This window comes from Eleginops maclovinus, chromosome 7 (assembly GCF_036324505.1).
Source record: "Eleginops maclovinus isolate JMC-PN-2008 ecotype Puerto Natales chromosome 7, JC_Emac_rtc_rv5, whole genome shotgun sequence".
Classification (NCBI taxonomy): Eukaryota; Metazoa; Chordata; class Actinopteri; order Perciformes; family Eleginopidae; genus Eleginops; species Eleginops maclovinus.
The window spans coordinates 3,743,899-3,756,084 of NC_086355.1; the positions used below are offsets into that span (position 1 = coordinate 3,743,899).

Here is a 12,186-nt window from a genome sequence, read left to right on the forward strand (position 1 = left end):
TATTTATTTTAAGTTAAACCTCTTAATCATGTTAATCAGTTAATCAGTATTAGAACTCAGATGTGTTTTTAGCATTCAATCTTCTATTGAAAGGACACAATCAGCTTATTGGTATTGGATGTGCGTGTTGCATAATCATGAAGGTTTATGATAGGGTACAAAGTCCACTGTTGGCTCAGAGCCTGGGGTTTAAAAGCGGCCTGCAGCTATAAACACCGAGCCATTATTATCTGACACACACATACACACACACACACACACACACACACACACACAAAAAAAAACACACACACACACACACACACACACACACACACACACACACACACACACACACACACACACTGTAGCTGTCGTGTCTGTTTGTACCTCGGAAGCTGCAGGAAAAACACACCTGCGGTAGAAATGTTGAGGAAATCTCTGGTGAACCTCGGACTGCGGGTGAACCGGCAGCAGCACGCCGGGATTCAGAGGGGGAAAGCCGGACTGAATGCGGGGAATCATGCGGGCATCCACCGCCGTGACGCAGCCACCACCACCACAGTGATAAATGACTCCATGAAACAGAAAACTATGGATGATTTAGGCGGACCGAGTTTCATGACTACTCTAAACTGGATGTTTGTAAAGGGGTATTTCAAAAAGGCGCAACAACTGCAGGTAAGTGGAGGGTATCTGTGGATGAAAGGACTGCTGTGTTGTGGTTCGGTTTCGACCTTTTCGACCATAAGTCATTTCAAATTCATTTATGGAGACTGACTTCGATTGTATGCCAAGTTAAAATGACATCATGGCCTAAGTAAAGGATTAGTTACCATATACAATATGTAATACAAATTACAAAATACCAAAATGTTTGTACTAGTGTTTCCGGATTCAGATTAAACGGGACAAAGACAAAAGCATGCAAAGTATGAAATTATTCAAAGCACAATAAAAGAGGAAGCAAGGTGACGTCTGCTGTAGTGACAGGATGCAACTTCAGGCTCACTATAATCAGAAAACATTGTTAAATGATGTAATCACAATGAATCCACATATGATGGCACTAAATATATACAGAGTAAGTAATGCAAAAGCACAAAAAACTATTCAAATCTTTATTTTTCTGCAAAGAAATTACATTATTTACCTCTGCTGTGTGTGTGTGTGTGTGTGTGTGTGTGTGTGTGTGTGTGTGTGTGTGTGTGTGTGTGTGTGTGTGTGTGTGTGTGTGTGTGTCTGTCAGTGCTGTGGTTTTGCATATAAGATGCACTCCCTGAATCCAGTGCTGAAAGGCAAATTGACTCGTTTGTATTTCTGTTGCTGGCAGCAATGAAAAATGACATCACACTCATTAGAAAAGCAAAAAGCAAAAATTGCAGAAAAGGCTTTTTTCAGCATCTCAAATATGGACATTTTCTCAGTTTTTTAGTAACATTACCTTGGAATCTGAGAAACTGCAATGTTTGCTTCTCCATTGAAATATAATCAGTAAGTTACAACCCTGGTGGAGGCAGTAAACGAAGCAATAGATATTTTAATAATCAAAACAAAACTATCTGCATGGGTAGTAAAAACAATGTTTAACAGCTTGATTTGCAGAGCAGAATTGACTCCCTTTACACTTCCAAATATGAATTGCTGAACCGGTTTTTCCACAATATATACAAAAAATGTGCACCTGCACTCTTAAGGTAATACAAGTATTATTAACCACATGCTTGGCCTTGCCGCTCAAACTATTTAGGACATTCAGTATAGTCACAATTCACCTTAATGGAGGCATTATATTGTGATTAATAACTTCAAAAAACTGTCAAGACAAAACACCACCATATGCATACAACTACGGTAAAGAAAATAACTGTAATCCCTGAAATATCCAACATCGAAGTACTTGTTTTTGTGCAATCTAAACAAATAAATAAATAGTAAACTCGATAAAAACCTAATGAGTGTTTGAGAATCAATACAAGTATAACAAAACTCAGGTTAATATTTTATTAGACCCAGAAATAACAAATTGATCAGTCTTCCTGTGGGCAGCTCAATGTGTGTGGTTCTTTGGCGTATTACACATCGAATATCTCCATGAACGACTCCCTCTCTGCCCACAGATTGAGCACAGGAGGATCTATGGCCCTCTGTGGAAGTCAAAGTACGGGCCTCTGGTCGTGGTGAACGTGGCGTCCGCAGAGCTGATCGAGCAGGTTCTGAGGCAGGAGGGGAGGCACCCGGTCCGCACAGACATGCCCCACTGGAGGAGATACAGGGAGATCAGGAACCAGGCCCACGGACCCCTGACAGAGTGAGTTTACTTCATTCTGCACAATTTAACACTGCACAACTGTTCCACTTTTACATTTTGATTTACTACACATATTTCTTTCACAGTATTTTCTTATTATAGTTTTAATATTTGTAATTTACATGTTATTTTTTATTTAGTAAAAGTTTGTGCTGTGGCTCGGGCCAGTACTCTAAAATCATCCATGGGCCACACACAGACTGAGCAAACACCAGTTCAGAGAGACAACATCATAAAGATTACTGCCCAACCTCTTTTACTGCAAACATCAGATTAAATGTCAACACAGCTTCCTCAGAAAACAAGGACAACGCAGGTTCTGGTTTGTGTTCCTCACCTGGTTGTTCATGAGCCATAGTCACAGCAACAAACTGAACGCTTTGTTATGAGCTGAGTCTAATAACTGTCCTTGCAATTTAAAAACAAAAGTAGAAAATGCAGAGCAGTGAAAACAGCTCACACACACACACACACACACACACACACACACACACACACACACACACACACACACACACACACACACACACACACACACACACACACACACACACACACACACACACACACACTATCCCATTTCACAGAACAGTACATTTTCGATTGACTAACGTTTTTTAACCTCTTATCTCGTTTTGTCTGTAAGCCCATTTTCTCTCATTAATCTCCATTGTTTTTGGTAGAATGGGGGCCAAGTGGCAGCGCATCCGCAGCATCCTGAATCCTCGGATGTTGAAGCCCAAACACGTCTCTTCCTACACGAACACCGTCAACGATGTGGTGACGGACTTCATCCACAGAGTGGCCTGGCTCAGGGAGACAAACGGTGGCGGAGTGATGGTCAACGACCTGACGGAGGAACTCTACAAATTTGCTTTTGAAGGTCAGTAGTGGACAAATCAGCTGTGGAAACTCAACAGAAAACATCTGGGTTAGCAATAGAGAGGTTAGAGGAAATAAAATGCAGTTAGAAAGTTAGTGTTTGACTAACCAACTGTGTTATTTTTCAACACAAGTTCAATTGGATAATGTTTTGGGCTCAAAGTATTCTGCAGGATTTTCTATTTCTGTTATTAATCTTTAAAGTTTGTCAATGATATCATCTAAAAAGTAAACAACGTAGCGCACGAATACAGAGCTGAAAGAAGTACTTAGATCCTTAACTTTGATTAAAGAAGTAAACGATCCACTGCTAGTAGAATTAAGAAGCATAATTAGCTAAATGTACTTAATGTTTTAATCACTGACACATTAATGTTAGAGCCTTAGAGAATGGATTTCATGTGTTTCAATAAAAGTAACAAATATAATATAAGTTTTAAATAATTGTAGTTGAATAAAAAGCACCACCTTTATTTTTACCATGGTGGAAGAATTTCCCAGATGCTTTACATAAAAGAAAAGTATCATAAAATACTCAGGTACAAGCCCTACATCCAGAATATTAATTAAATAAAATGATTAGTTGTGCAGAATGAGGAGCAAACTTTAGATATTGCATGTTCATACTTGCAAAATAATTATTACAACAACACTTCTGACTTGTTTATTCTTGCAGAACAGATAATTAGTAATCCATTCGTAATCAGTGTGTCAGTGTGTGTGTGTGTGTGTGTGTGTGTGTGTGTGTGTGTGTGTGTGTGTGTGTGTGTGTGTGTGTGTGTGTGTGTGTGTGTGTGTGTGTGTGTGTGTCGGGGCGTAAACTTTGACACAGTTGTTGGATGTTTTGGCCTTGACACCTGATTAGATACTCAGTTTATGTACACAGAGAAATAGTTTGACATTTTTAGGAATGTGCTTATTCCATTTCCTTCAGATAATTAAGTGATCAGATACGGCTCTCATGTCTGTGTGCTAAATATGAAGCTACAGCCATTAGCTGGTTAGCTTAGCTTAGCTTGGAAACAGGCTGAAAAAGCTAGTCTGGCTTTATTTGGTTTCATTTATATGATAACAAAGTGAAAACAAATATGAATCTATCATTTTAGAGAGGTTTATCAGCGTACGAAGCTAGGCTAGCTGTTTCCCCCGTCTTTTTGCTAAGCTAAGCTAAGCTAACTAGCCGTAGCTTCGTATGTAACTGGCAGCCTTGACAGTGGTATTGATTTATTTTCATCAAGCTCTAGGAAAGAAAACAGATAAACACATTCCCTAAAAGGTCAATATATTCCTTTGAACAGCAGCAATATTTTTAAATGATGGATTTACTTTCTGTATATCATGCTAAATGGAGCAACAGGGCTGTGCAAGGCATGACAAATAATAACACAATGAGTACAATATTGCAGCAGCAGCAGCAGCATACGATTATATGTTATAAGGCTTGTGTTCTGTATTTACTTTGCAATGCCACAAAGCCAGGGGTATATAACATATTATTTTAATAACCAGTTTTGTGTGAAAGAATTTAACACAACCCTATGAAACACATTTGGTAAGAAATGGATCATAATATCACCCAAAACCAATGTTTCACTTTGCTAAAAAAACAAGTGATATCGTTATTTCGGTTTTTTTTATTGGCCATGGTGCAGTTCCACCATTTTGGAGCCAAGATAGCAAACAGTTATAAAGTTTGTTTTATATGTCTTTTTAAACGCAGGTATCTGTTCAGTGTTGTTTGAGACTCGTATGGGCTGCATGGAAGAGGTAGTGCCGGAGGAAACCCAAAAGTTCATCATCTCCGTGGGAGAAATGTTTCGTCTCTCCAGCATCATCATCCTCTTCCCAAAGAGCACCTGGCCCTACATCACCTTCTGGAAACAGTTTGTGGCTGCCTGGGATCACCTCTTCAAAATCTGTGCGCAAGTATTACCTGTTGTAGGCCGTTTGATACTGAAAACGTGTTTTCTATATAATATCAGAATCAGATTCGTCCCACAGAGAGGACTTTGACATATCACAATAGGACAGTGCAGGAAAGACAAACTGAAAGAGTTGACTAACATATGAAATAATGAGGTGAGGTGTGTGGAATCAGATAACTACACCTGCAATGTATGATAGAAGTAGAAGATAGAAAGTACCATCCTTCTAAGTGAATGTTTAACAAAGTTAATGAAGAAGTAGCTAAGAGTCAAACATTAGTGAAGAAAGAAGTATAAATTGCATGATGTTGTTTATAAAACAGTTGTATTTAATGTTTAGATACCAGTAAAGTATTACATTAACTATTGAATGTTATACCTGTAAAAATTAATTTCTCACACTTGATATATCGCAGAATTTTCTATTTGCATGTCTCGATATCTTAAATCTGCACCAGTCTTTCAAAGTGTGAAAACATGACATTTTACACACACATTTAAAGTTGTATTGATGCAAAGTTGCTTGATGATGTGTTATCCAAAACGGTTTCTACAACTCAAGCATTTTTTCTAAACCTGTGCAAATGGGAATTAATGGTTGCCTGGGACTGTGGGACATTTCCAAAACAACATAACATTACATATACCTTATTACTCATGTTAAAACAAAGAATGTAACTTATTAAAACATGTCCTCTCTTGCTTTGAGGAATTTGAAGTATTACAACACCTTTTGCTGTTAGAGTGCAGCTCTTTCTCTGCCAGTCCTCCTCACTGATTGTTATCTCAGAAAAGGGGTTACTAAAGCTCAGGCTTCATGGCCATTTGCATTATCAAATCATTTCAAGGACACTAAACTGCGGTGACTCAAAGTCACAAAGTTCAACTGACAGCTCAGAATGCCCTTTTTCCTTCTGTGTTTTGTTGATTATTTCGCCATCTAGTGGGCAAAGGTATCAAGCCAGTTTCCTCGTGGTAATGGGCTCTATTATGATCATTTTCAGGTTTCATAATTGTATGATACAGGCATAACAAGGCCTCTTTAAAAAGATTGAATGGTTTATTTATCATATACAGTGTAGTTTTGTCAAGGAAAATTCGGTAATCCAAGGCTCCTCCAACAATGCAACATACAGAATACTAAAAAGAGTTGTGCAAAAGACATATTGGTGCAAGTAAGTTCCAGGAAAATAAAAAACAATGTTTGTTCTCTCCCACGATAAACAAAGGTGCCATTCTGCACAATATGCAGGTTTTGTCTTTATAATTTGGCATTGCTATTTCTATTTCTTTTGCAATAAAATAGTCCATTACACAAAATGCTGTTGAAGGAAAAAATTTGAATGTAAGACCTTTTTTTCCCCTCACAGCTGAGGAGCTGGTGCAGAAGAAGATGGAGCAGATCCAGCAACAGGTGCACCTGAAGCAGCAGGTGGAGGGAGCGTACCTCACACACCTGCTGCTCAGCGACCAGATGACCGTCACCGAGATCCTGGGCAGCATCACCGAGCTCCTGCTGGCAGGAGTCGACACCGTGAGTACAGACAGAGTGTGTGTGTGTGTGTGTGTGTGTGTGTGTGTGTGTGTGTGTGTGTGTGTGTGTGTGTGTGTGTGTGTGTGTGTGTGTGTGTGTGTGTGTGTGTGAATATCTACAGCATGTTTACTCTTCCTTGTATTAAGCCCACTCCTAACCCAGACTTCTTTCAAACTGAACATCACCACGCGGTGCTCAGTGGGAGGGCACCAAACTGGAACCTCACAGTAAAAACCTCAATGATAAGCGTGTGTGTTGCTCTCTGTTGCAGACCTCCAACACTATCTCGTGGTCTCTGTACCAGTTGGCAAAGATACCAGAGATCCAGGAACAGCTGTACCAGGAAGTGATCAGTGTGTGTCCCGGGGACAAGGTGCCAACCAGTGAAGACATCGCCCACATGCCGTACCTGAAGGCCATCATCAGAGAGACGCTACGGTGAGAGAGACTGTCTGTCATTTGTTTTAATAGGACACCGGATAAAGAAGCTGCAGGTTCTGGCAGTGGGCCCTTTGTTTGTTCTGGCTGATAGGAGTAAGTCAGTAAGTAAGTCAGTAAGTAAGTAAGTACAATTTTATTTATATAGCCCCCTTCTCAACACGAATATACAAAGTGCTTTACAGGCAGTACACAGTAAACAATTACAGCAGTAAAATGTACCATAAAAGGCAAAACCCCCCGAATAAAACACAACAGTACAAATGAACACCAGTGTAGGGACAGCTAAAAACTCACCTCCCCCGACACCCCAGAAGCGTGTTGGAAAAGGTGAGTCTTCAGCTGCCCCTTAGACATTTCCACTGAGACAGCGGCTCTCAGGCCCCGGGGGAGTTCATTCCAAAGCCTTGGAGCCACCGCCTCAAAGGCACGATCCCCCTTAGTTTTTAGCCTGGTCCTTGGCACCCTTAAAAGGCCTTGCTCAGGGGACCTCAGGGCCCGGTTTGTCCTGTAAGGGTGGATCAGGTCGTGAATGTTGGCGGGGGCTTGACCATGGGCAGCTCTATATGTAAAAACCTGAATTTTGAACTGTATTCTGAGATGGACAGGGAGCCAGTGCCGGGCGGAAAGGATCGGAGTGATGTGGCAAGTGTTTTTGTACCGAGTGAGTAATCTGGCTGCAGCATTTTTGACCTGTTGTAACCGGTTTATAGATGTTTTGTTGAGGCAGGAGAACAGAGAGTCACTGTAGTCAAGCCGGGACGTGGATAGCCATCTCCAGTTCTACATTTGTTAAAACGCCCCTGAGCTTGGCAATGTTCCTGAGGTAGAAAAAACATGTACGGGTCAGAAGTTTGATGTGTTTGTCTAGTAGCATAGCATGATCGAAAGTTACACCAAGGTTTTTGATATTAGCCCTAACGTTGCCACTAAATGGTCCCAGATGGCTTGCTACCTTAGAGGCGATGTTATCAGCTGCTAAGATCAGGACTTCGGTTTTTAAGGCATTGAGCTGTAGGAAGTCGCTAGACATCCACTCCTCAATGGCAGACAGACATGCAGTCAGGGTGTTTACATTTTCAGGTTTGGATCTGTATATCATCTGCATAACAGTGATACGAGACCCCCTTGAATTGACTAATTAAGGGGCCTAAGGGGAGCATGTAAAGGGAAAAAAGAATGGGGGCTAAAACAGAGCCCTGGGGCAGGCTACAGGATAGAGGAGTGCTGTGTGAAAAGAACGGGCCCACAGCCACGGAGAAACTTCTCCCACTAAGGTACGAGGCAAACCACTGGAAGGCAGACCCTGAGATGCCTACCCACTCCATGAGTCTATCTAGCATGATGTCGTGGTCCACCGTGTCAAATGCTGCACTCAGGTCCAACAACACCAGAACTACGTAGTCACCTGCATCCGATGCCATCATGATGTCTTTGGAAACCCTGAGGAGAGCGAATTCTGCAGAGTGATGTTTTCGGAAACCTGATTGGAATTTGTCAAGGATGTTATTGTTATTCAGAAATGTGTGTGTTGATTATCAACGACTTTTTCTAAAATTTTGGACACGAATGAGAGCTTTGAGATGGGCCTGTGATTCTTCGGGAGGGAGTGATCTGTGTTGGGTTTTTTAAGGAGAGGCTGAACAACCGCCTGCTTAGAAAAAGATGGAACAGAGCCAGTGGAGCCAGTGGAGCTGTTTATAATTTGGAGCAGGGGCGGGGCGACACATGACAAAACTTATTTTAGCATGGAAAAGCATCCAGGGGGCATGATGAAGATAGAGCTCACTACAGCGGTCAGGTCAGCTGAGGTAATGCAGGAGAAATTGCTCAGCGTGGCCTGCCTAACTGGAGAGATAGGGAAGGGGGAGTGGGAGTGGGTGATGCTCGACCTCTCATCAGCTACCTTGTCTACAAAGAAAGTTAGAAAACGGTTGCAGACGTCCTTTGAAAAAATGGGAACAGAGGGGGTGGACGGGTTTACAATGGTTGTGCTTGCTGGAGGAGATTAGATAGAAGTGAGAAGAGCCAATGTTAGTCTTTTAAATTTGTTTTTGTTGCTCTGTGGTCCGCAGGTTGTATCCGGTGGTTCCAGGAAACGCCCGAGTCACTGTTGAAAGTGAGATTGTGGTCGGAGATCATCTCTTCCCCAAAAACGTGAGACACATTTCAGACACAAATCCTGAAAAGTTGAAAGAAATGACGCTGATCACTGTCAACTTTTTATAGGAAATAATATAAATCACCCTTTGTAGTCGTGGCTGTATCTCCCTTCTTTCTCAGTATCTGTAACTGATTACAACAACATGTATTCTGTCATTTAATCACGTGACTTTGTACATTCCTCCCAGACGCTGTTCCACCTGTGCCACTACGCTGTCTCGTACGATGAGAACGTTTTCCCCGACCCTCACTCCTTCCTGCCCGACCGCTGGCTGCGAGGAGCGGATGAGAGGACCAAGCAGCATCCGTTCGGGTCGGTGCCGTTCGGCTTCGGGATCCGGGCGTGCCTGGGCAGACGGGTGGCCGAGCTGGAGATGTATCTGCTCCTCTCCAGGGTAAAAACCTCTCTCTGCTGTTGCTGCAAAACATTTCTAGTTAGGCACAAGGGTTAAGCCTCACATGCACCGACTGGTGTGTAAGGATTATTCTCCTCGGCACATTTTAACCAAAGTCTCTTCATTTTTATTTCAAAGTTGATAAAGCAGTACGAGGTGCGTCCGGATCCTGCAGGAACCACGGTGGAGCCGATCACCAGGACCCTGCTCTGCCCGGCCAAACCCATAAACCTGCAGTTTGTGGACCGACCCCGAGCGGGGGTTTCTGTCTGAGCTGGTTTAGTATTCACACCGTGTTCCCCGCCTGTTACCGAGCACTTGTTTTTAGAGCGTTCACATCATGAGGGCCGGCTGGAAGGCACCACAAATCAAACTGGATTCAGTTGTAGTCTTTTGTCTGGTCAGGATTAACCTTTCCTCTAGTTCTTATCTTGTTTAAGTTTTAAGTTTAAGTCCCACAAATTTCATTTTTTATCTTGGAAGATAAAAGGAGATTGTCGTTTAACACAATAATGGTTTAGCCTTGATCACGTGTCCAAGATTTTAGAAATGTATTAAATAATGCCATGTCTCCTAGGATGCTTTCTGTGTGTTTGCATTTGCTCCTCAGGTTTATTGCGTGTTTCGGCTAGTTTTCCCAACTCCAAAATACAAACCTGTAAGTACTCAGATCCTTTACTTAAGTAAAAGTACAAATGCTATGGTCTTAAAATACCCCACTACAAGTCCTGATTTCAAAATGTTACTTTAGTACAGTATGATATATACTTAAAGTACCAAAAGTAAAATGACTCACTCACTGGCCCTAAATGTACTTCAAATATCAAAAGTAAAAGTAGTCGTTAGGCAGTGTGGATCTTATCACGGTATTTTATTATTGTGGATATTATTTTATCCAGTTGTTACACCTGTAAGCGTATTGTAGTTTGTCACTGTGGACAAAGTAACTACATTAAAATAAATGGAGTAAAAACTTTGATATTTGCAGTAGTAGAAGTAGCATTAAAAAGAACTAAAGTACAAATAAATCAAATAATACTCGAGTAAATGTACTCAGTTACTTTCCACCACTGCCTTTAGGACAAGTCTTTGTGTTTTATGTTTTCTCACTGTCACAAATCCCAGGACGTGTAAACTGCCCCCCAACCCAACAATCAAAAGTTCCTCTTTAGGATACGATAATATAAAATGGACCTTTATGAATCCCTGTAGGGAAAAGCACGTGTCAGATAAGAGTAAATAAAACAAGAGTACGAAGAAAACCAACAACAATAAGATTTGGTAAAACACAGAGTATCTGAATTCACATATATACAGCTATGATTGTAGATAATTATGAATTCATATGGATAAATATATATGTGCAGGTGTTTTGTACATACAGTGCAGGTTATTGTTTTTTTTAAAGTAATTCTGTGTCGTTTTATAGTCAATCTTTGCACAATTTTTAATAATTGACCATCTATTTTTCAACATTTTACGTTTTTATGCAGTTGTTTTGCATCTCTGTGATTTCATTGATCTATTCTGTGAAAATGTTTTTACATGATTTTCTTCTTGTTGTCGACCGATGGCCTTTTGTTGTAAATGTTCCAATACAATCTATGCCTTTTCATTAATACTAGTATTAGTTTTTGTCATTCATGTTCACATCTTAGATGTAGGCAACACTACAGCTGTGGTTGGACAACATGTATCAGAACATTGTTCCCACATACATTAACACATAATGTTAATTAAATACTCTTCCATGAGCTACATGTATTATCTGACACATAAAAGCTTTCATTATAAAACAAATGATATAATTGTTCTTTCATACGTTCACTTTGTTCTGCTTAACCCTTGTGTGGTGTTCATATTTTTTTACTCAGCCAGTGTTCGTGGGTCTGGTGGACCCGCTGCATTTTGGGGTTTTTAATTCAACACAATCAAACTATTTTATGTTAAAATACTCAACAGATGTTTACTTCATCCCAATTACAAGCAACATAAACAGCATATATGGTTCATATTTGCCCATTACCTTTGTTAGAACACATTAATGAATTAAAGTTCAACTCTTTTTCTGTTGGTTTTTCATAGAATATACTAAAATAATCAAATATATTATAATCAAGATATAAGTGGAATAATACAACCCGTTTACAAATGAAGCAAGGTTTTACACAACTGATTTTTGATCTGAAATTCAACCCATTCACGTCAGTTTACACAGCACAAGCTGACCACATACAGCAACCAGTCAGTCTAAACAACACATCAGTCCCATTGAACACATTGCCTTTTCATACCAGGCTATACAACACCTGAGGGCAGAGTTTGTACTGTGTATGGGTTGCATATGAACATTGCACTTGATGCATGTATTCGTGTTTTTCTGTCCATCCACACACTTTGCGTGTCAGACACGTAATGCAACAACATTACACACTCACTTCAGCCTCTGCAGATGGTGGTTCTGGGTGTAGGTCGTTTTGGAACTAGCTGATGCTAAATCTCATCCTCTTCTTCAAAGTCGGACTCAAACCTTTTCAGTACTATGATCCTCAAATTCTG

General features: G+C 40.6%; 1 protein-coding gene across 1 annotated transcript; it reads left to right on the top strand.

The window, feature by feature from the left end:
- Positions 1-231: 231 nt before the first annotated feature.
- Positions 232-11,427, top strand: LOC134867093 (sterol 26-hydroxylase, mitochondrial). The gene is made up of 9 exons (XM_063887421.1): positions 232-660; positions 2,100-2,290; positions 2,974-3,173; positions 4,893-5,090; positions 6,468-6,631; positions 6,903-7,069; positions 9,145-9,226; positions 9,421-9,627; positions 9,766-11,427. Exons 1-9 carry the CDS (start codon positions 406-408, stop codon positions 9,898-9,900), a joined length of 1,599 nt encoding a protein of 532 aa, XP_063743491.1. The 5' UTR covers positions 232-405; the 3' UTR covers positions 9,901-11,427.
- Positions 11,428-12,186: the final 759 nt, after the last annotated feature.

Bases quoted from the DNA above. Each gene is read 5' to 3' on its own strand.
- LOC134867093 (XM_063887421.1), top strand. From the start codon at position 406: ATGTTGAGGAAATCTCTGGTGAACCTCGGACTGCGGGTGAACCGGCAG. The intron at 5,091-6,467 runs GTGCGCAAGTAT...TTCCCCTCACAG, and splicing joins GGATCACCTCTTCAAAATCT to CTGAGGAGCTGGTGCAGAAG. The intron at 9,227-9,420 runs GTGAGACACATT...CATTCCTCCCAG, and splicing joins ATCATCTCTTCCCCAAAAAC to ACGCTGTTCCACCTGTGCCA.